The 23,844-nt window shown below is 49.7% G+C and overlaps 2 protein-coding genes across 2 annotated transcripts; both read left to right on the top strand.

Moving 5' to 3' along the window:
• Nucleotides 1–927: 927 nt before the first annotated feature.
• On the top strand, nt 928–3,126 carry LOC140403776 (ferritin heavy chain, oocyte isoform-like). Its single transcript, XM_072491938.1, has 4 exons — nt 928–1,061; nt 2,039–2,185; nt 2,452–2,577; nt 2,868–3,126. Exons 1-4 carry the CDS (start codon nt 960–962, stop codon nt 3,012–3,014), a joined length of 522 nt encoding a protein of 173 aa, XP_072348039.1. The 5' UTR covers nt 928–959; the 3' UTR covers nt 3,015–3,126.
• Nucleotides 3,127–9,204: 6,078 nt separating this feature from the next.
• Nucleotides 9,205–23,337, top strand: LOC140404141 (ferritin heavy chain, oocyte isoform-like). The gene is made up of 4 exons (XM_072492557.1): nt 9,205–9,326; nt 10,305–10,451; nt 22,777–22,902; nt 23,191–23,337. Exons 1-4 carry the CDS (start codon nt 9,225–9,227, stop codon nt 23,335–23,337), a joined length of 522 nt encoding a protein of 173 aa, XP_072348658.1. The 5' UTR covers nt 9,205–9,224.
• The last annotated feature ends 507 nt before the right edge of the window (nt 23,338–23,844 follow it).

Raw genomic sequence — 23,844 nt, forward strand, 5'->3', positions numbered from 1 at the left:
TTCTTCATCTAATGGGGGCTGGAATAGAGAGAGGCAGAGGTTCTGAAACAGCCGTGTAAAGAGCAGCTTAGACCACATCTGGAACACTGTGTCCAGTTTGGATAAATTAGCTTTGGTGGAAATGCAGAAAAGATTCACCGGAACGGAATCGTCGCTAAAAGGGTTAAATGATGAAGACCGTTTGCATCGACTGGCCTTTCAATCACAGAGTCTTGGATTAGGGAAATTAAATGAAAATGAAATGAAATGAAAATTGCTTATTGTTACAAGTAGGCTTCAAATGAAGTTACTGTGAAAAGCCCCTAGTCGACACATTCCGTCGCCTGTTCGGGGAGGCTGGTACGAGAACGTGTTCAAGATAACTATTGGATTTGATAGGGTGGATAGAGCGAAACCAAAGAGAATCAGAGAATCTCCACATGGCAGAAGGAGGCCTTCCCCAGGAGGGAAGAGAGGCGCAGCCTTAACGTCAGAACCAGCTTGTTCAGGAGTGAAGCTCGGAGGCATTTATTCAACAAAGAATTATGGAAATCTGGAACTCTGTCACCCAAAATGTCAGAGGTCATTTTAATATTTCAACGCTGAGTTTGTTAGATTTTTGTTGTGTGTGGGGCAAATGGGACTGAGACGTGTTTACAGAGTTAGAATTCAATCCAGTCACAATATGAATGGTGGAAAATGTTTGAAGGGTTGAATGGCCCAATCACAGAATAACCATCCTGATCTTTCCTGTATTCCACAGACCTGATTGGCTCTGGGTATCACACCCAACCCCCTCTCATTGATTAATTGGTGCCTCGATTCATGGCAGATTCCTGATTGGCTATCAGGGAGTGTCAATCATCATTGGTGATGTCATTCCCTGTTTGAATGCAGGATGTCCCAGTTGTATAAATACAAGAGCTGGTGAGGACTGAGGTCATGTTGTTGCTGTTTGACTTTGACTCTTAACCAGTAAGATGGCTTCCCAAGTGCGTCAGAACTACCACAAGGACTGTGAGGATGCTGTTAACAAGCAGATCAACCTGGAGCTCTATTCCTCCTATGTTTACCTCTCCATGGTGAGTTTTACTTTTTTGGGAGTCCTATTTTCAATTTAAGACTGTGGCTTTGTTGCTTTCTGAGCAGGTAGAGTTTCTCTAGGTCAATGAGTTGTCTTTAGATATATTCCCTCCCCAGACTGAATAGATTGAACACTCCAGTCAGGTGTTTGTCCCTATTTTAGAATTGCTGTTTCCAGTTTGGATCTATAATTAACTCCTGGATTCTGTGAAGTTTCTGGTAGAATGCTTAGTTTGAAGGTACCGTGGGCAGCACAGTAGCATTGTGGGCAGCACAATTGCTTTACAGCTCCAGGGTCCCAGGTTCGATTCCGGCTTGAGTCACTGTCTGTGCGGAGTCTGCACATCCTCCCCGTGTCTGTGTGGGTTTCCTCTGGGTGCTCCGGTCTCTGCCCACAGTCCAAAGATGTGCAGGTTAGGTGGATTGGCCAATGATAAATTGCCCTTGAGTGTCCAAAATTGCCCTTAGTGTTGGGTGGGTTTACTTGGTTATGGGGATAGGGTGGAGGTGTTGACCTTGGATAGGTTGCTCGTTCCAAGAGCCGGTGCAGACTCGGTGGGCTGAATGGTGGCCTCCTGCGCTGAGGAGCAATTAAATGTAATTGGCTGGCTGATGTACTGAATTTGAAGGATTTTCTATTTTCCATTAGTGAGAGAAAGGATGTAATTGATTGTGGTCAACAAACTTCAATCCAAACAGCATTATTACTTGCACAGTGGTTACCACTGCTGCCTCATTGGCAGGAACCCTCTGGTGACCCACTGTGTGGGTTTACTCCGGGTCAGGTTTCCTCCCACCATCCACAGGGATGGGTTTCAACATACTGAGGAAAAGCATTGATAAAGCAATTTTGTTTTCAATAAAAACCAAAACTCTGGACCCCTAATTGGAGGCCAGTATTGAGGTCCAGGAAGGGTGGGGTGAATCTGATAGCTGGGGGTCTGACCTGCCTCTCTTCCACTGTCTCTACCTGCAGTCCTCTTACTTTGACCGGGATGATGTTGCCCTGCGTCACTTTGCTGAGTTCTTCAAGGAGCAGTCACATGAGGAACGCGAACACGCTGAGAAACTGATGCAATTCCAGAATAAACGTGGAGGCCGCATCAGCCTGGGGGATGTCAAGGTTGGAATTTAACAGCCTTCTGTGGTGATGCAATTTAAAGTGTCTTTTTTTTTTGTACTTCCAAATCTTGCTACTCCACCCTCTAGAATGTGAGCAGCAGTAAAATGGAGTGTGTGACGATAGATAAAAGATGATTTCACTCTGCCTTTTTTTACTTTAGCCCCAAGAGCTAATGGTCTCCAATGTTACCTTCCATGATTTAAACACACATTACACAACAGTCTTAGTGCAGCACAAAAAAGACCTTTCTCTCTTTCCCCTTTCAGAAACCAGAGCAGGATGAGTGGAGCAACGGTCTGGAGGCAATGCAGAGAGCTCTGCAGATGGAGAAGAATGTGAACCAGAGTCTGCTGGATCTGCACAAACTCTCCTCTGGGAACACTGACCCTCATGTGAGTTGCATTTTGTTTCCTTATTCACTGATGTTGGCATCTGTAGTCATTTGCAGAATTATTTTGGGTTTCCCATTGTTGGGTTTGACTAAATTCCATTCTGAGGCATCAATGTTTCTTTTCACTCCCCAGGAGAATGGGTGAATTACCACTTTTGTGGGTAATTCTGGCTAAATCTCCCCACAACACCCACTTTACCATCTTGAGGGGGGGGGGGGGGGTGGGGGGAGAAAAAGAATTTTCATCTGGGGAAGATCCACACTAATTTCTCTTCTGTCCTCCTGTTTCAGCTTTGTGACTTCCTGGAGTCTCACTACTTGGATGAACAAGTGAAGATGATCAAGAAGCTCGGAGATCACATCACCAACCTGAAGAGACTGGGAGCCCCTGAGAATGGCACGGGAGAGTACCTGTTTGACAAGCTCACCCTGGATTGACTGACTTTGATCGTTTTGCAGTGAAGAGTGATCAACGTGTGGTTGCTGTTTTTTGTGCTAAATTTCTGTTCTGCCATGTTGCTGCATTTGAAAATAAATGTCACTGACCAGATTTGTTTCCCTGTGTAATTCTGTAGCTGACATGATTGGTTCACAAAGATTTCTAGCTGTCTAACCGGGCTAATCAAACTTTATTGTTTATCACCAAGAGGGACTGGGATGGAGAAGGGGTAGAGGATCTGAAACAGCTGTACAAGGAGCAGTTTAGACAACATCTGGAATGTCCAGTTTGGAAAAGTAGTTCTGCCTGTTAATCACAGGTGGGAATGCACAGTTGATAAAGCCCTACACCCCCCGCCCCCCCTCCCAACCCCTAATCCAAAAGTCCCAGTTTAAATGCTCAATAGTATTGCCAAAATATAATCTTTATTATGGTCACAAGTTGGCTTACAATAACACTGCGAAGAAGTTACCGTAAAGACCACCGCATTCCTGCCCCTGTTCGGCCGCAGTGAGACTATTTGGAATGTCCAATTCACCTAGCAAGCACTTTTTTCGGGACATGTGGGAGGAATCTGGAGCACCCAGAGGAATGTGGGAATGTGCAGACTCCACACAGACAGTACCCCAAGCTGGGAATCAATCCCAGGTCCCTGGCGTTGAGAAGCAACAGTGGCCACTGTGCGTTGATGAGTTGATGAGCTGGAGTCTGAGCCTCAAACACTGAGGCACATCCGGGAGGGGGAGACTTACCTGGACACTGTGTTTCAGGAGGCAGTCTCACCTGTCAGAGTAAGTAGTTTAAATGCTGCCAGTGGCCAGGGACAGCAGGGTGTGACTGCAAGTCAGGCAGGTAAAGGGAACCAGCAGTCAGGAGCCTGAGCCCTTGACCCTGTCCAACAGGTATGAGGCCCTTGCTCCCTGTGTGGATGACGAACAGGGCTGCAGGAAGGATGAGTCAGCTGACCAAGGCACCATGGTTCAGGTCATTCAAGGGAAGGGAGTAAATAGGCAAGTTGTAGTTGTAGGGGATTCTATTATCAGGGGGATAGATAGTATCCTTTGTGAGCAGGATAAAGAGTCCTGCATGGTATGTTGCCTGCCCGGTGCTAGGGTGCGGGACATCTCAGACCGGCTTGAAAGGATACTGGAGGGGGGGATCCAATTGTTGTGGTCCATGTCGGTACACGTCGGTACCAACAACATAGGCAAGTCTAGGAAAGAGGACCTGTTTAGAGATTATAAAGAGCTAGGATTCAAATTTAAAAAACAGGTCCTCAAGGGTCATAATCTCCGGATTACTGCCCGAGGCACGTGCAAATTGGCATAGGGAGGCAAGAATAAGGGAAGTTAACACGTGGCTGAAAGTGTGGTGTGGGAAAGAGGGGTTCCTTTTCATGGGACACTGGCATCAGTTTTGGGACAGGGGGGACCTATACCGTTGGGGTGGTCTCCACTTGAACCGAGCTGGGACCAGTGTTCTGGCGAAAAGAGTAAATAGGGTGGTCAATAGGACATTAAACTAGAGGTTGGGGAGGAAGGGAAAGTCAGGGAACCAAGAGGTGAAGTAATCAGTGGGAAGCGTAGCTGCTTAGGAATACAAAAAAGCACGAAAAGACAGAACTCAGGAGAGGTTACGATAGTCCCCATCCCACAAAATATGACACAGTGTATGGAAAGGCTCAGTAAACCAAGGTCCACCACACTAAGAAAACAAAAAGGGACGGTCAATAGAGAATTAAAGGTGCTATATTTAAATGCGCGCAGTGTATGGAACAAGGTAGATGAGCTTGTGGCCCAGATTGTGACTGGCAGGTGTGATGTGGTAGGCATCACCGAGACGAGGTTGCAGGGGGTTCAGGACTGGCATTTAAACATCCAGGGATTCACAACCTATCGAAAAGACAGAGAGGTGGGCAGAGGGGGCGGGGTTGCCTTGTTAATTAGGATTGAAATTAAATCAATAGCACTAAACGACATAGGGTCAGATGATGTGGAGTCTGTGTGGGTAGAGTTGAGGATCCACAAAGGCAAAAAAAACATAATGGGAGTTATGTACAGGCCTCCTAACAGTGGTCAGGACCGGGGCACAAAATGCACCACGAAATAGAAAGTGCATGTCAGAAAGGCAAGGTCACAGTGATCATGGGGGACTTCAATATGCAGGTGGACTGGGTAAATAATGCTGCCAGTGGACCCAAGGAAAGGGAATTCATTGAATGTTTACAGGAGGGCTTTTTGGAACAGCTTGTGATGGAGACCACGAGGGAACAGGCCATTCTGGACTTAGTGTTATGTAATGAGCCAGACTTGATTAAAGATCGTAAAGTAAGGGAACACTTAGGAAACAGTGATCATAATATGGTAGAATTCAATCTCCAATTTGAAAGAAAGAAGGTAGAATCAGATGTAAAGGTGTTACAGTTAAATAAAGGTAACTACAGGGGTATGAGGGAGGAACTGACGAAAATCGACTGGGAGCAGAGCCTAGTGGGAAAGACAGTAGAACAGCAATGGAAGGAGTTTCTGGGAGTAATTGAGGACACAGTACAGAGGTTCATCCCAAAGAATATCAGAGGGGGGATTAGGCAGCCATGGCTGACAAAGGAAGTTAGGGAATGCATCAAAGCAAAAGAGAAAGCCTATAATGTGGCAAAGAGTAGTGGGAAGTCAGAAGATTGCGAAGGCTGCAAAAACAAACCGAGGCTAACAAAGAGAGAAATAAGGAAAGAGAGGATCAATTATGAAGGTAGGCTAGCCAGTAACATTAGGAATGATAGTAAAAGTTTCTTTAAATACATTAAAAACAAACGGGAGGCAAAAGTTGACATTGGGCCACTCCAAAATGACGCTGGTAATCTAGTGATGGGAGACAAGGAAATAGCCGAGGAACTAAATAAGTACTTTGCGTCAGTCTTCACAGTAGAAGACATGAGTAATATCCCAACAATTCAGGAGAGTCAGGGGGCAGAGTTGAATATGGTAGCCATCACAAAGGAGAAAGTGCTAGAGAAACTAAGAGGCCTAAAAATTGATAAATCTCCGGGCCCAGATGGGCTACATCCTAGAGTTCTAAAGGAGATAGCTGAAGAAATAGTGGAGGCGTTAGTTATGATCTTTCAAAAGTCACTGGAGTCAGGGAAAGTCCCAGAGGATTGGAAAATCGCTGTTGTAACCCCCCTGTCCAAGAAGGGAACAAGGAAAAAGATGGAAAATTATAGGCCAATTAGCCTAACCTCGGTTGTTGGCAAGATTCTAGAATCCATTGTTAAGAATGAGATTTCTAAATTCTTGGAAGTGCAGGGTCGGATTAGGACAAGTTAGCATGGATTTAGTAAGGGGAGGTCGTGCCTGACAAACCTGTTAGAGTTCTTTGAAGAGATAACAAATAGGTTAGACCAAGGAGAGCCAATGGATGTTATCTATCTTGACTTCCAAAAGGCCTTCCAAAAGGTGCCTCACGGGAGACTGCTGAGTAAAATAAGGGCCCATGGTATTCGAGGCAAGGTACTAACATGGATTGACGATTGGCTGTCAAGACAGAAGGCAGAGAGTTGGGATAAAAGGTTATTTTTCGGAATGGCAACCGGTGACGAGTGGTGTCCCGCAGGGTTCAGTGTTGGGGCCACAGCTGTTCTCTTTATATATTAACGATCTAGATGACGGAACTGGGGGCATTCTGGCTAAGTTTGCCGATGATACAAAGATAGGTGGAGGGGCAGGTAGTATGGAGGAGGTGGGGAGGCTGCAGAAAGATTTAGACAGTTTAGGAGAGTGGTCCAAGAAATGGTTGATGAAATTCAACGTGGGCAAGTGCGAGGTCTTGCACTTTGGAAAAAAGAATAGAGGCATGGACTATTTTCTAAACGGTGACAAAATTCATAATGCTGAAGTGCAAAGGGACTTGGGAGTCCTAGTCCAGGATTCTCGAAAGGTAAACTTGCAGGTTGAGTCCGTAATTAAGAAAGCAAATGCAATGTTGTCATTCATCTCAAGAAGCTTGGAATATAAAAGCAGGGATGTACTTCTGAAGCTTTATAAAGCATTAGTTAGGCCCCATTTAGAATACTGTGAGCAACTTTGGGCCCCACACCTCAGGAAGGACATACTGGCACTGGAGAGGGTCCAGCGGAGAATCACACGGATGATCCCAGGAATGGTAGGCCTAACATACGATGAACGTCTCAGGATCCTGGGATTATATTCATTGGAGTTTAGGAGGTTGAGGGGAGATCTAATAGAAACTTACAAGATAATGAATGGCTTAGATAGGGTGGACGTAGGGAAGTTGTTTCCATTAGCAGGGGAGACTGGGACCCGGGGGCACAGCCTTAGAATAAAAGGGAGTCACTTTAGAACAGAGATGAGGAGAAATTTCTTCAGCCAGAGAGTGGTGGGTCTGTGGAATTCATTGCCACAGAGGGCTGTGGAAGCCGGGACGTTGAGTGTCTTTCAGACAGAAGTTGATAAATTCTTGATTTCTCGAGGAATTAAGGGCTATGGAGAGAGAGCGGGTAAATGGAGTTGAAATCAGCCATGATTGAATGGTGGAGTGGACTCGATGGGCCGAATGGCCTTACTTCCGCTCCTATGTCTTATGGTCATATGGATTGCCTTATCCACCCTGATTTTCACACTTTAATTTGATGGGTTTTGTTTTATCCATCAGTTACTTTATGTTCTTTTGCTTGGTTGTCACACCCAGCATCACGCCAGAGTCAGTGGCGGATGCTGGCTTAACTCCTGTACGTGTAGATAAACGTACAGGTCATCAATTCACCAAAAAAACACCACAAAAAACAAAAAATAACAAAAATGACAAAACACAGAAAGAAAAATATTTTTTATTTGTTAAATTAGAGTAGTAAGACCATATAAAAGGTCTACAGTTCTTAGATTTGGGGATAAAGCTCCACATCCCATTTAACAGTGACTGAGCAATAGCTTTCTCTTTGATATTCGCCACAAATCCATTTCGCATTGCCCCAATTTGTCAGCTGGTTTGTGTATTCTCTGTGGCTTGTCTGGGGCAGGTCAGCATCGTCCAATCTGTTCTGCTCAACGCTGTCCACGCACAGAAATTCCTCAAAAACCAGTGGACGGAAGACGAGTCTTTGGAGCTCTCTTCCTGAAAAAGTGGGGAAGCACAAACTTTGAATATTTTTACGGCAGAGGCAGATAGATTCTTGGTAAGCGGGGGTGGGAACGGGGGGTCAAAGGTTATCGGGGGGAGGTTTGATGTCTTTATCAGATCAGTCAAGACCTTATTAAATGGTGGTGCAGGTTCGAGGGGCCGAATGGTCCACTCTGCCTCCTTCTCCAGAAGTTTGCGTGACGGCTACAAAAACAAATTAAATAGGCTCATGGAATTTTATTCTTCATCTAATGGGGGCTGGAATAGAGAGAGGTAGAGGTTCTGAAACAGCCGTGTAAAGAGCAGTTTAGACCACATCTGGAACACTGTGTCCAGTTTGGATAAATTGGCTTTGGTGGAGATCCAGAAAAGATTCACCGGAACGGAATCGTCGCTAAAAGGGTTAAATGATGAAGACCGTTTGCATCGACTGGTCTTTCAATCACAGAGTCTAGAATTAGGGGACGTGTTGAAGATGATTATTGGATTTGATAGGGTGGATAGAGCAAAACCAGAGAGAATCAGAGAATCTCCACATGGCAGAAGGAGGCCTTCCCCAGGTGGGAAGAGAGGCGCAGCCTTAACGTCAGAACCAGCTTGTTCAGGAGTGAAGCTCGGAAGCATTTATTCAACAAAGAATTACGGAAATCTGGAACTCTGTCACCCAAAATGTCAGAGGTCATTTTAACATTTCAACGCTGAGGTTGTTAGATTTTTGTTGTGTGTGGGGCAAATGGGACTGAGACGTGTTTACAGAGTTAGAATTCAATCCAGTCACAATATGAATGGTGGAAAATGTTTGAAGGGTTGAATGGCCCAATCACAGAGTAACCATCCTGATCTTTCCTGTATTCCACAGACCTGATTGGCTCTGGGTATCACACCCAACCCCCTCTCATTGATTAATTGGTGCCTCGATTCATGGCAGATTTCTGATTGGCTATCAGGGATTGTCAATCATCATTGGTGATGTCATTCCCTGTTTGAATGCAGGATGTCCCAGTTGTATAAATACAAGAGCTTGTGAAAACTGAGGTCCTGTTGTTGCTGTTTGACTTTGACCTTTAACCAGTCAGATGGCTGCCCAAGTGCGTCAGAACTACCACAAGGACTGTGAGGATGCTGTTAACAAGCAGATCAACCTGGAGCTCAATTCCTCCTATGTTTACCTCTCCATGGTGAGTTTTACATTTTTGGGAGTCCTATTTTCAATTTAAGGCTGTGGCTTTGTTGCTTTCTGAGCAGGTAGAGTTTCTCTAGGTCAATGAGTTGTCTTTAGATATATTCCCTCCCCAGACTGAATAGATTGAACACTCCAGTCAGGTGTTTGTCCCTATTTTAGAATTGCTGTTTCCAGTTTGGATCTATAATTAACTCCTGGATTCTGTGAAGTTTCTGGTAGAATGCTTAGTTTGAAGGTACCGTGGGCAGCACGGTAGCATTGTGGTTAGCACAATTGCTTTACAGCTCCAGGGTCCCAGGTTCGATTCCGGCTTGAGTCACTGTCTGTGCGGAGTCTGCACATCCTCCCCGTGTCTGCGTGGGTTTCCTCTGGGTGCTCCGGTCTCCGCCCACAGTCCAAAGATGTGCAGGTTAGGTGGATTGGCCAATGATAAATTGCCCTTGAGTGTCCAAAATTGCCCTTAGTGTTGGGTGGGTTTACTTGGTTATGGGGATAGGGTGGAGGTGTTGACCTTGGATTGGTTGCTCGTTCCAAGAGCCGGTGCAGACTCGATGGGCTGAATGGTGGCCTCCTGCGCTGAGGAGCAATTAAATGTAATTGGCTGGCTGATGTACTGAATTTGAAGGATTTTCTATTTTCCATTAGTGAGAGAAAGGATGTAATTGATTGTGGTCAACAAACTTCAATCCAAACAGCATTATTACTTGCACAGTGGTTACCACTGCTGCCTCATTGGCAGGAACCCTCTGGTGACCCACTGTGTGGGTTGCCTCCGGGTCAGGTTTCCTCCCACCATCCACAGGGATGGGTTTCAACATACTGAGGAAAAGCATTGATTAAAGCGATTTAGTTTTCAATAAAAACCAAAACTCTGGACCCCTAATTGGAGGCCAGTATTGAGGTCAAGGAAGGGTGGGGTGAATCTGATAGCTGGGGGTCTGACCTGCCTCTTTTCCACTGTCTCTACCTGCAGTCCTCTTACTTTGACCGGGATGACGTTGCCCTGCGTCACTTTGCTGAGTTCTTCAAGGAGCAGTCACATGAGGAACGCGAACACGCTGAGAAACTGATGGAATTCCAAAATAAACGTGGAGGCCGCATCATCCTGGAGGATGTCAAGGTTGGAATTTAACAGCCTTCTGTGGTGATGCAATTTTTTCATTTTTTAAAAAAAATTTCCTTTTTTCACATTTTCTCCCACATTTACACCCATCAACAATAAACTATAATCAGCAAGATATGTCAGTCCCCATAATAACAATGAACCCATCTGTAGAGGGTTCCATCTCTGCTACTCCACTACTGGGCCGATATCTGGGGTTTGAGTATCTGTGTGTGTCTCTCTCCAGCTGGCACTGAAACTTCAGAGGCCAGGGGATGCCGCACTGGGACACCTCCACGGAAGAGAGCACTGAATCAAGCCTGCCGTTTATCCCTAACCGGAAGCCTGAGGCTTGTATCACACAGATATCCAGACCCCCACCAATGCCCAGGTGATTCTCTCTCTTGCCGGTGGTGCAACACCCACCCGGTTCCTACTTCGCTGGAGTAGCTTTCCCAAGAGAGAGAATAGGACACTGCTGTTTATTACCTAACCAGCAGCCTGTCCTGAGTGAATCGTTCAAGATGACCCTAGATTCTCGAACCCGGAATTAAGGTGAGGAATATCTTAACAATGACTTGGTCAGAGATCGCTGGTGAGAGATTGAAGAATTTAAACGACTCCAATTATCAGCAAATCAAGGTTTATTGCAAAACCCAGGTCAAAATCATCAAACAGAAGAAATTATAATAAAATCTTAAACTCTAACACAAACTAAGTCTATTCAGAAAGTACTATAACGGACACAACGTAAAATCTTATTGTTACACAGTTTTAGCAATGACACAGAACACAAATCAAGTCCCCTTCCCCAAAGCCTCAACCACTATCAAGGTCAAGGGAGTTTCGCAAGCTGCTGCAGGGTACTTACAGTCACAGGCTGCAGGAGGTCAAGTCAAAGGTGGAGAGGTCAAGCCAAGAGACCCTCAATCGAAACACAGCCCCTTTTATATCCGTTTTACCTGGCTTTTTCCTGTGTTCGGCCAGCCCCTTTTGCATTGAATTCATAAGGTTTAAAGTTCCCGCTGGTCCCGCCCCCTTTGATCCGGTCAGAGCTGTTCGCTTCCGGGTTCTCCTCGCAGGTCCGCTCCTTCCAGCCAGGCAGACCTGCCGCGATTTGAATTTGGCGCCGACTCCGCCCCCTCCACCCAATGAGTTCCTGCCGGTGGCTTCTGTCAGGATTGGAGTACCTCCCCCAGGTCCGCCTCCAACTTGGTTTTTTTCTACCGTTTATCTTCAAGGGGCTTTTCCAGCGCAATATACTGAGCCCAGACAGTCTGCTTTTTGGGATAACAAGGTTAAGCTCTCTTGTGAAAATTTTCAAAGTCTTCCAGCTGCTCCGGAGATGGCTGCTATTCTCACCTTGCTATGTTGATGGGGTGTTAATTGGATTCTGCTCTGGTGGAGGCCAAGTCATTTACATCTGCATGGGGCTATGACCATCCCATTGTCCTGCTTGCAGGCAGGCCCCTTACAGCATTACCATGCCCCTTTGTCTGTGTTTTAATCTCATCTAGTTGTCTGGCTCCTTCTTCCTTGTAGCTCCTGGGGGGGTTTGTAAACACCTATGCCCCTACTCAGCTCAGCGGACCAAGCCTGCTGGGAAATTTGGTTACGTTCCCTTGGCTGAAAAGTGTCCAGTTTACAGTCTCTGGGTTTTATCCTTGGGCAGTCCAAAAAGGGCCGAATTGCCCGAAAACCTTACAGATGCCCCTTCGATACGTCCCTACCTGCTTGGAACATATCGACACAGGTGAAGGGCAATCATTTCCTTTTGTGTGGACCGTAGGCCCCCCCTCAACAACATGCGAAACTACAAGTCCCAAGACAGTTCCCTTAATCTAGGCTACCCCTGATTTCATTGAAAGGGAAAGACGAGACCATACTTAATTCAAACACACAGTAACATACACACATTTCACCGGAACCCCAAACGTAAGGGTCCCTGTACATATATCACAATCAAGTAACTGAAACCTGCGAATCCATACAACTATTTACATTTGAATCTCTTTATTTCACTAAGGATCCTCTTTTCTGGGCTGCACTTCGCTTCTTCCCGTTGAGGGCTCTTCATTTTTCCTCCATCGTCGATACCTGCAGCTGAGAGGTTCAGTACAACTGAGGCGACAGCATAATGTACCCCCTGGTACAACATTTTCTTTGTGGGGACAAACACTAAACCATTCTCAGGCCCCCCTGGTGGTGATCGGACAGTTGTGAGGGTTGATTGGTTGGACTGTGGGCAGGGGTCTCTTTACCTGAACCAGCAGTTCGGTAGCTTTTACAGTCATCCCTTCCCTGGGCGTTACACATCCCTCCCCACTGCGGTCAATTCATCCCGTTCCCTGGGTTCTGCCATCACCTTACAAAAGTGATCGATGCCCCTTGTGGACATGCCTTGGCCGACCCCCACAAACATAAATAAATGCCCTGGTCGGAAGCCCACCACTTATCCCAGCAAACGGTGATCCTACCCGGTGACCCCGTGATGGTCCGGTAGGTGTTGTTGTCCAGGCGTTCCCAGTCCGAGGACCGATCCCTCATGTCCAGGCTCAGCTTCCTGAGCCACCACCATCTCCCCAAAGGAACGTCCCCCTCACAGGTTAAACACACCCGCCTGCCCTCAGTCACCCTAACCCGGTCAGTCGCCACCTGTATCTCCTCGCAGAGTACAGAGGCCTCTCCATAGGTGAAGCTCTGGTGGCTGGAGTACCTGGTCGAGTTCGACCCCAGCCACCCAGGCCACCTCCCCAGGTGTGAGTAGCGGGTCTGCTCTGTGGCCACCTGGTTTCCCTGTCCGGTAGTGACAAGAGGGGCTCTGCCGCCAGAGCACCCGTAGACAAAGGACTCTTCTGTCTCGCCTCTGCGTAGTTCTCCCGGTCCCACCATCGCCAGGATCAGCAAACTCCACATCGTCAGGTGCCCCATCTGTAAAACAGACAAAACACATCCTTGCCTCTACAGAACTACCTACCTTAAAGTGCATGGCTTCTATCCAGCGGCAGCAGCAGCTCCCGCTTTTAAGTTGGGAAATTGACATGAAATTGCCGCAGCCGGTCTGTGGTTCTGTGTCCACAGCCCGGCTCCACCAGGGTCCTAGTGCCTGCTGCTCAATCATTATTTCACTGCACTATGCGCTTCTGGGTGGCCAAATTAAAACTGGACCCCGCTATACTGGGGCAGTTCACCTGTTTGGACCAACGGCTCGGGCCAGACCGTCCCCTCCCGGGGGTTCGGGCTGCCCCTTGCCTCTCCTTCCCCAACAGGGTTCGGGGATCCCTCAGCGCTCCCTTCTACTCGGGCCCCCTTACTGTGGGACCGGGTTCTAGGGAGGTGTGATGGGGACCATCTTACAGGGGGCTTGGAGACCCGATTGCTCCTTCGTCCCCTGGATGGTTCCCACGCCCAAGGTGATACCTCCCTCTCCTCCGCCTCCCTAGCCTCTATACTAAGGCAGGCCACCTGACCCACAGGTAATGGCTTGGGAATCGTTACTGTCCCTGGGCTGGGTGCTTGCAGCACTGTCGTTTTCTTTGGGACTGCCCCTTCGGGACAGCACCTTGTCCCCGGTTGTGTGACCGTGGAGTCAGGGACCTCCCCCACCGTCGTTAATTCTGCAGGCGGCTTCTCCACTATCACCCCCAGCCCCCCCCCCAACTTGCTCTTACCGGCCCTGGTGGGGTCGAAAAGTTTGCATTGGTTCACGTGGAACCATTTAATCTTCCGGGGGAGCTGTACTGCGTAAACCATGGGGCTGGCCTTGTCCACTATACTGTACGGTCCCGCGTACAGTGGCTCAAAGGCTCCTACCCGTGCAAAATTCCGGACCATTACTTGGTCCCCTATGGCCCATTCCTGGGTAGTGTGGGGCTCGAGCAGCAGCTTGTTCCTCCGGTGCTGGGTTCCCATGTTAAATGCTGCCTGCCAATTAATTGCCTTCAGCTGCTCCATCAGCTTCTTAGCGAACCTGTCCCGGTTTACCTCCCTAAGCTGCCCCTCTGTCAGGGAAGGTACCCTGACATGGATCGGGGTTCTCATGACTCTCCCTGTCATGAGCTCGTGCGGGGAGTACCCTGTGCTCCTGGACTGGCTTGCTCGGATCCCCATTAATACTAGGGGTAAGATTTCTACCCACCGGTTGGGCGAGTTGCCTGTTTCTTTCCTGATCCTCTCTTTTATGGTCCTGTTTAACCTTTCCACAGGACCTGAGGATTGAGGGTTATAGGCCACATGCCACTTTGCCTTGATCCCCAGGACTTTTAGGGTCGCTTGCATCACCTGTCCCGTGAAGTGACTCCCCTGATCTGACTCCACAAACTGTGGGAGTCCCCACCTCGAGAATACCTCCCTGACCAATATCCTGGCTGTGCCTGCTGCGGTGGCTGTTCGGCAGGGGAAGGCTTCTACCCACTTTGTGAAAATATCCACCAGCACCAGACAGTACTTGTAACCCCCTGCCGCTGGGGGAAGGGGTCCAATATAGTCTATCTGTATCGACTGCCAGGGCCCCTCCACCCTGCGGATGTGCCCCAACGAGACCTTTCTTTTCTTGGGATCCGGGTTATTAGTAGCACACACCAAACAGCTCACGCAGAAATCGCGAGCATCCTCCCGGAGGCTCGGCCACCACCCCACCCGTTGCCAGGTGGTCTCAGGGCTGGGATGTCCCGCTCCGGGGCTCCCATGGGCCATTTCAATAAATTCCCTATGGTGCTGGGAAGGCACTATCCACTGGTCCCCCCTGAAGAGCATGCCCTCCTTCAGGGTGATGTCCTTTCCCCCATAGGGCCCCTCTATCCTTTCCTGCCTACCCATGGCCGTTATGACTTTCTTTAGCTCGGGGTCCTGTCCCTGGGCAGTGGCTAGATCTGGGGCCAAACTCGTTCCATCCCCCCTCTGGGGCTGTCTTGTAACGGCCGCTACCTGTCCCTCTTCGTACGGGTCCCACGCTATCCCATTCTTAGCCCCCTCTCGAGCCAGGCCGTCTGCTCTCTGGTTCCCCTCGCCCCGTGGCTCTGTTTTGGAGTGAGCTTTCACCTTAAGGATATACCTGTCCTCCCCCTGCCCAACTGCTGCCACGATCTTCTCGAGGAGGGGTTTTGTGGCCAGTGGCTTTCCATCCGAGGAGGTGTATCCTCGGCGGGACCAGATAGCCAGGTACTCCGTGCAGGAGTTGCATGTAAACATGCTATCTGAGCAGATGGTATACGGCGTGGGAAAACGGTTGGGGTGGGTCACCACATACATCACTGCAGCCAGCTCTGCCTGCTGGGCGCTGAGGGTATGGGGGAGTTTAAGGGCCAGGGCTATCTCTGCATCGGGGTCCCAGATCCCACAGCCCGTGAACCTGACTCCCTCTGCTACAGTACTGGACCCATCCACATAGATCTCCCTCCCTGTGGGGTGCAGCCCTGCCCGGAGTCCGAACCCTACCTCCCATACCCCTTCTACGGAACAATGGTGTGGCTCCCCGGGGTATATCAGGTTGGCTGCGAGCTGTGGCTCATTCAGCCCTTTTACCTGAAGGGCCATTTGGGACAGCAGGAGGGTCCACCTGGTGATTCTGGCGCTGCTGACCGTGCCGTCCTTAATCCTGCCGTCCAGCAGCATTTGGGTTGGGGTGTGATGTGTCAGGAGGGTGATGGGGCCCATCCTGACAAATACCTGCATCTGCTTTACCGCCCAGTGGGTGGCCAGCAGATGCCTCTCACAGTTGGAGTATGCCCGCTCCACGTCTGAGGACCCGAGAGGAGTATACCACCGGCCTCAACTTGCCATGCCGGGTCTGGAGGAGCACAGCACTCAGGCCATCACTGCCTGCTGCCACCTCCAGGAAAAACTCCTCCCGGGGGTTAATGGCTCCCAGGGCTGGGGCTTTCTGCAAGTCCTCCTTGAGTCGGACAAACGCCGTCTCACACTTACTGTCCCAGTCCCACTCCACCCCCTTGTGCAGCAGCCTAAGCAGAGGTGCTGCTGTGGTGGCATAGTCCTCAATGAAATCCCTGCAGTAGCCGGTGATTCCTAAAAAGGACCGTATCCCCTTTACATCTACGGGGACTGGGAGTTCCTGCACTGCTTGTCTCCTGGCAGTGTCAATCCCTCTCTCTCCAGCTCTCAGGGTTAACCCCAGGAACTTCACCTCTCCTACCCCGATCTGTGCCTTTTTAGGGTTAACTTTCAGCCCTCCTTTGTACAATAACCCTAACAGCTCGTCCACCAGGGGCCCATGCTCCTCACTATTACTGGTGAACAACAGGATGTCGTCCACATACTGCACCAGCTTGTGTGGCTCACTGAACCCCTTTAAGCATTCGGCCATGCATTGATGGAAAATGCTCGGGCTGTTATGGAATCCCTGCGGGAGACAGGTCCAGGTGTACTGTTGACCCTTAAAGGTAAAGGCAAACTTATATTGGTCCTCCCGTCTGACCGGGACGGACCAAAATCCATTCGAAATATCCAGCACCGTAAAAATTGAGGCGGATGCTGGAATTTCTCCTAGCAAGTCTGCCACGGCCGCCACCGTTGGGGCGCAGGCCGGGATGTTTTTATTCAGGACTCTGTAGTCCACGGTGGCCCTCCAGGAGTTGTCCGGCTTCCTCACCGGCCAGAGCGGTGAGTTCACATGGGTGGCAATTGTCCTCAACACCCCTTGCCGCACCAGTGAGTTTAGGGCCACCTCCAAGTCTGCCTCTGCTTCCCGGGGGAAGCGGTACTGTTTCTGGGGCTGGGACATGGGGTCCCCATCTACCCTGACCTCTGTCCCAGTAACTCTCCCACAATCATGCTTGTGGGTGGCAAAAGCAGCCAGATTCCTGCGGACATACTCCCTGAACTCTTCCGGGGTATTCCTCTCCAGGGCTTCTAAATCGTACCCTTCCTTTGGCTGTACCACGCACAAAGCTCCCTTCTCCTGGGCTCTGTCAATTACCCTCAACTCCCTTTCACTCCCTTCCGTTGCTACACCCCACAGGCAGTGGTTTCTTAGGTCCACCAGGATCTGATGAGCCACTATAAAATCAGCTCCTAGGATCCCTTTCCCCTCCTGTTCCCATCTCATCAGGACGCATTTCCAGTGCGCCTGGAGTGCCCTTAACCTGAGACAGGGGAACAGAGAAAAAACCGATCTTTTCGTTCCCGGTAAATCCGATGAGACTATAGGGTACCCCGCTAGACAGAGGGGATGCTCGGGGATTGTCCGTGTGGACTATAGTACTGGAAGCACCTGTGTCCAGTAGGTAATTCCCGACCGTATCCTGGACCTCCATCTTGACCCAGGGTCTCCCGCACGGGCCATACTCCAGTGGGCATAGAAAGGTGGGCTGCTGAGGGGCTAGTCATTCGGAGGCTTCCCTGGGTGCGGGAGCGGGCTGACCCTGGCCCGTTGCCATTGCCACCTGTCCTGAGCCTTGCTAAAAGTTTCTTTACCTCGATGGTTTCCGGGGCAGCTGCTCCTGCCGCCGGGGTCTGACTCTCTACTGCGGGAGCCCTCTCCTGCTTGCTAGGGTTTTTACATTCCCTCTTGAAATGCCCGGCCTTCCCACACCCGTAGCATACCGGTTTCTTGTCGGAGGTCCGGGTGCCCTCATGCTTCCACTCTCTCTTAGGGGCTGCTGGCGCGATTTCATGCACCCTACCCTTAAGGGGCTTGTCCTCACCCCTCTCCCCATTACGATATGCGAGGGTAAGTTTCCTAAGGACCTCTTCCTCATTAAGGGCCGGGGTCTGCGGGTCGAACCAGTGTTCGGCTTTTGCCCTAACGTTAGGGAGACAGTTGGCAACTAGGGTCTTCAGCCAGTGGGCGGTTCTTTCCCCTAAATTCCGTCTATCCGCGGGAACCCCGCATGCCTCCATATAGACAATCCACAGCCTGTCTGCGAACATGGTGGGAGATTCCCCTGGTTGCTGCTTGGTTTCCCCCACCCTCATGAAAGGGCTCCCCAGATTCAAGCCCATCGCCTCCAGAACAGCAGTCTGTGCTGCCGCCCATGTGTCAGGTCTTCCCCCATTCCCAGAGGTCACTGCCCTGCATAGCTGTGCATCTAGGGTCATCAGGAGCATCCTCACCCGCTCCCCCTCGTCGCAGTCATTGATGCTGGCTGCCTGCTCCACCTCCATAAAGTGAAGCGAGGGATCCCCTTTCGGAGTTAGCCTGGGAACGTGGGCCACCATCCCCCTGAGTGCGGATGCCCCATGAGGAATGATTATGTCGCCCTCAACCGGTCCCCTATTTGCCAGCCCCACCGGGGGACCATACCTTCTCTGCCTTACAGGGCACATCTGTCCTATCTGGGGTTCCTGTTCCTCCTCCCCACTGTCTGACTCTTCTTCTCCTGTGTCCTCTCGCCCTACCACCCCTGGGTTAACTACCCACACAGGAGATGCTGTTACCTGGGGATCCCTCTCGGCTCCCCCTTGGGCCCGTCCCTTCCTGGACTCCCCGTTCCTCGCCTGCCGACCCGGACACGATCCCGGTGCCTCAGGAGGCGGTCTATTCCCCTTGGCCTTTGGGGAATCATCCGCTGCGAGGAACACCTTGCCCCTAGGGAACCCCCCTGGACCTACCAGGTGTACCTGTCCCCTGACCTTGGACAAGGTCTCCTCCAACTCCGTTATTCGTGCCTGGCACGGCCCATGAGCACAGTCCCCTACTTCCTCGCGAGCCACTCGGTACGCTGCCTGGATGTCCCGGAACTTCCCCTCCAGCTTCCTACACTGCTCTGTACTCCGAGCATAGAGTTCCTGGAGCCTCCGTTCCTTTTCTTTACCCTCCACTATCTGGCAGTGGAGATAGTCCTTCTCGCACCGGTTAGACTCGCTTTCCTGTCGGCTGCCCTGTTTAATTTCTGCCAATTCCTCCCGCAGTCGTTCCGCTGCGCTAGCGCTGTCCCCTGCGCTGGCCCTCACTTCTCCCAACTCCTGCTCTAATTCTTCGACCCTTCGCTCTGTTTTGACTACCTGCTGGGACAGGCAGACCAGCCAAACTGCCTTCTCCAAGTGCCTTTTGTGCGCCTTACTTTCTGTCCATGCAGCCGCTGCCATTACAGGTCGCTCCGCATTGATTAATTCTGAGACCCAAGGTTTGGTGAGGTTGACCTTTTGCCACATATACGAGGAGATTCTCTCCTCCATTTTACTTCGTTCCCTCACCCCCTCTGCCAAGTCACATACTCCAAACCACCGGGCTCCTGCCCCGGTTGCCATTGTAGAGGGTTCCATCTCTGCTACTCCACTACTGGGCCGATATCTGGGGTTTGAGTATCTGTGTGTCTCTCTCCAGCTGGCACTGAAACTTCAGAGGCCAGGGGATGCCGCACTGGGACACCTCCACGGAAGAGAGCACTGAATCAAGCCTGCCGTTTATCCCTGACCGGAAGCCTGAGGCTTGTATCACACAGATATCCAGACCCCCACCAATGCCCAGGTGATTCTCTCTCTTGCCGGTGGTGCAACACCCACCCGGTTCCTACTTCGCTGGAGTAGCTTTCCCAAGAGAGAATAGGACACTGCTGTTTATTACCTAACCAGCAGCCGGTCCTGAGTGAATCGTTCAAGATGACCCTAGATTCTCGAACCCGGAATTAAGGTGAGGAATATCTTAACAATGACTTGGTCAGAGATCGCTGGTGAGAGATTGAAGAATTTAAACGACTCCAATTATCAGCAAATCAAGGTTTATTGCAAAACCCAGGTCAAAATCATCAAACAGAAGAAATTATAATAAAATCTTAAACTCTAACACAAACTAAGTCTATTCAGAAAGTACTATAACGGACACAATGTAAAATCTTATTGTTACACAGTTTTAGCAATGACACAGAACACAAATCAAGTCCCCTTCCCCAAAGCCTCAACCACTATCAAGGTCAAGGGAGTTTCGCAAGCTGCTGCAGGGTACTTACAGTCACAGGCTGCAGGAGGTCAAGTCAAAGGTGGAGAGGTCAAGCCAAGAGACCCTCAATCGAAACACAGCCCCTTTTATATCCGTTTTACCTGGCTTTTTCCTGTGTTCGGCCAGCCCCTTTTGCATTGAATTCATAAGGTTTAAAGTTCCCGCTGGTCCCGCCCCCTTTGATCCGGTCAGAGCTGTTCGCTTCCGGGTTCTCCTCGCAGGTCCGCTCCTTCCAGCCAGGCAGACCTGCCGCGATTTGAATTTGGCGCCGACTCCGCCCCCTCCACCCAGTGAGTTCCTGCCGGTGGCTTCTGTCAGGATTGGAGTACCTCCCCCAGGTCCGCCTCCAACTTGGTTTTTTCTACCGTTTATCTTCAAGGGGCTTTTCCAGCGCAATATACTGAGCCCAGACAGTCTGCTTTTTGGGATAACAAGGTTAAGCTCTCTTGTGAAAATTTTCAAAGTCTTCCAGCTGCTCCGGAGATGGCTGCTATTCTCACCTTGCTATGTTGATGGGGTGTTAATTGGATTCTGCTCTGGTGGAGGCCAAGTCATTTACATCTGCATGGGGCTATGACCATCCCATTGTCCTGCTTGCAGGCAGGCCCCTTACAGCATTACCATGCCCCTTTGTCTGTGTTTTAATCTCATCTAGTTGTCTGGCTCCTTCTTCCTTGTAGCTCCTGGGGGGGTTTGTAAATACCTATGCCCCTACTCAGCTCAGCGGACCAAGCCTGCTGGGAAATTTGGTTACGTTCCCTTGGCTGAAAAGTGTCCAGTTTACAGTCTCTGGGTTTTATCCTTGGGCAGTCCAAAAAGGGCCGAATTGCCCGAAAACCTTACACCATCCGCCCACCAACCCCCAAACCTCAGCCCACATGTTTACATAAAGAAATGGCACAAAGGAATCCAGGATTACCCATAGTCACCCTTAATCCACACAGCCCCCCCCCCGTCCCCCCCCAATCAGCTCATGCATATCCAAGTCGGGAATAGCCCAAAACACCTTCCTCGCAAATTCCACATCGTCCCAATTGGGACCGTATACACTTAACAGCGCCACTGATCTCCCCTCCAAATCCCCTGTCACAATCACATATCTACCCCCCTGATCTGCCACCACCTTCTCCATCTGGAAGCGTGCCGTTTTGCTGACCAGCACCGCTACCCCTCGAGCCCTTCCATCAAATCTGGAGTGAAACACTTGGCTAACCCAGCCCTTTTTAAGTCTCACCTGGTCCTTCACCCTCCAGTGAGTCTCCTGCAGCATTGCTACATCGCCTTTCAAACTTAAGATGTGCAAGCACCATTGACCTCTTGACCGGACGTCCTAGCCCCCTCGCGTTCCACGTGATTATCCTTACTGGGGGTCTCTCACCCCCCCCCCTCCCCCCACCTTTCTTATCCACCATCACCATACCACCGTGCCCTGCCCCATAAGCCTGACCTGCCCCTGTCCATTGTTAACATCGAATCCCTTTTTTCCCCCCCCCTCCCAAGAACCCCCCCTACAAAAACATCCCCCCCCCCCCCCCCCCCACCCCCTCTTGCTCACCTCGTAGGCCCATTGAAGCCTGCTATCCAGGCCCCAACATCCACAGTCTTCCTCTCTCCTCACCCCCCGTTCACTAACAGACTCTAGTTAGCTAGCGTGGATGGCTCCCCCAATACCCCTCGCCCCCTTCCGCCCAGTCCCAGAGAAAGAAACACCAAAACAAACCCACCAATCCAACCCCTACAATTCACTAACATTTAACTGTCGCAACACAGAACACCATTAACTTGAACTCTAACAATGCAAAGAGAAGTAAATTTCAATACAAATCAGTAAAAAGAAAGTTGTAACATCTGTACATTTTCCAGCCGCTCAAACACAGTCCGCAGTCTTTCTTCCAGTTCCGCTCTTTGGTGATGCAATTTAAGTGTTTTTTTTTGTTTGTACTTTAAAATCTTGCTACTCTACGCTCTAGAATGTGAGCAGCAGTAAAATGGAGTGTGTGACGATAGATAAAAGATGATTTCACCTTTGATGCACTTGAACGAGTGAATACTGAGTATCAATAAATGGGTGCTCCAAAAAGTATTGGTTCAACCATTGTGGGGCTAAACTAGGAATAGTGTGGAAAATGTGGGCTCTCGCTATGACTCATTGATAAAGTCAGGACTTCACAAGACATTGACTTAGCAGGAATGGAGTTTCTTTAGCTCTGCCAAGCCAATGGACTGATCTACTGCCAGCAATGGGAACATAGACAATAAAGGCAGGAGGAGGCATTCGGCCTTCGAGCCTGCTCTGCCATTCATTACCATCGTGGCTGATCATCCTGCCTTTCTTACTTTGGCCCCAAGAGCTAATGGTCTCCAATGTTACCTTCCATGATTTAAACACGCATTGCACAACATTCTTAGTGCAACACAAAAAAGACCTTTCTCTCTTTCCCCTTTCAGAAACCAGAGCAGGATGAGTGGAGCAACGGTCTGGAGGCAATGCAGAGAGCTCTGCAGATGGAGAAGAATGTGAACCAGAGTCTGCTGGATCTGCACAAACTCTCCTCTGGGAACACTGACCCTCATGTGAGTTGAATTTTGTTTCCTTATCCAATGATGTCGGAATCTGTAGTCATTCGCAGAATTATTTTAGGTTTCCCATTGCTGGGTTTGACTAAATTCCATTCTGAGGCATCAATGTTTCTTTTCACTCCCCAGGAGAATGGGTGAATTGCCACTTTTGTGGGCAATTCTGGCTAAATCTGCCCACAACACCCACGTGCATCAGATTTACCATCTTGAGGAGGTGGGGGGGGGAAGAATTTTCATCTGGGGAAGATCCACACTAATTTCTCTTCTGTCCTCTTGTTTCAGCTTTGTGACTTCCTGGAGACTCACTACTTGGATGAACAAGTGAAGATGATCAAGAAGCTCGGTGATCACATCACCAACCTGAAGAGACTGGGAGCCCCTGAGAATGGCACGGGAGAGTACCTGTTTGACAAGCTCACCCTGGATTGACTGACTTTGATCAGTTTGAAGTGAAGAGTGGTCCAACTTGTGGTTGCTGTTTTTTGTGCTAAATTTCTGTTCTGCCATGTTGCTGCATTTGAAAATAAATGTCACTGACCAGATTTGTTTCCCTGTGTAATTCTGTAGCTGACATGATTGGTTCACAAAGATTTCTCGATGTCTAACCGGGCTAATAGAACTTTATTCTTTATCCCCAAGAGGGGCTGGAATGGAGAGGGGGTAGAGGATCTGAAACCGATGTACAAGGAGCAGTTCAGACAACATCTGGAATGTCCAGTTTGGCAAAGTAGCTCTGCCTGTTAATCACTGGGGTGGGAGGTGTGCACAGTTGATCAAGCCGTGCACCCCCCCCCCCCCAACCCCCTATTCCAACGGTCAGTTTAAATGTTCAATTCTGTCACCAAAATATAGTCTTTATTCTTGTCACAAGTAACATTAACACTGCAATGAAGTTACTGTGACAATCCCCTAATCGCTGCATTCCGCTCCCTGTTC

Source organism: Scyliorhinus torazame, chromosome 29, assembly GCF_047496885.1.
Source record: "Scyliorhinus torazame isolate Kashiwa2021f chromosome 29, sScyTor2.1, whole genome shotgun sequence".
NCBI classification, from domain to species: Eukaryota; Metazoa; Chordata; class Chondrichthyes; order Carcharhiniformes; family Scyliorhinidae; genus Scyliorhinus; species Scyliorhinus torazame.

Bases quoted from the DNA above. Each gene is read 5' to 3' on its own strand.
- LOC140403776 (XM_072491938.1), top strand. From the start codon at position 960: ATGGCTTCCCAAGTGCGTCAGAACTACCACAAGGACTGTGAGGATGCT. The intron at 1,062-2,038 runs GTGAGTTTTACT...CTCTACCTGCAG, and splicing joins CCTATGTTTACCTCTCCATG to TCCTCTTACTTTGACCGGGA. The intron at 2,186-2,451 runs GTTGGAATTTAA...TTCCCCTTTCAG, and splicing joins TCAGCCTGGGGGATGTCAAG to AAACCAGAGCAGGATGAGTG.
- LOC140404141 (XM_072492557.1), top strand. From the start codon at position 9,225: ATGGCTGCCCAAGTGCGTCAGAACTACCACAAGGACTGTGAGGATGCT. The intron at 9,327-10,304 runs GTGAGTTTTACA...CTCTACCTGCAG, and splicing joins CCTATGTTTACCTCTCCATG to TCCTCTTACTTTGACCGGGA. The intron at 10,452-22,776 runs GTTGGAATTTAA...TTCCCCTTTCAG, and splicing joins TCATCCTGGAGGATGTCAAG to AAACCAGAGCAGGATGAGTG.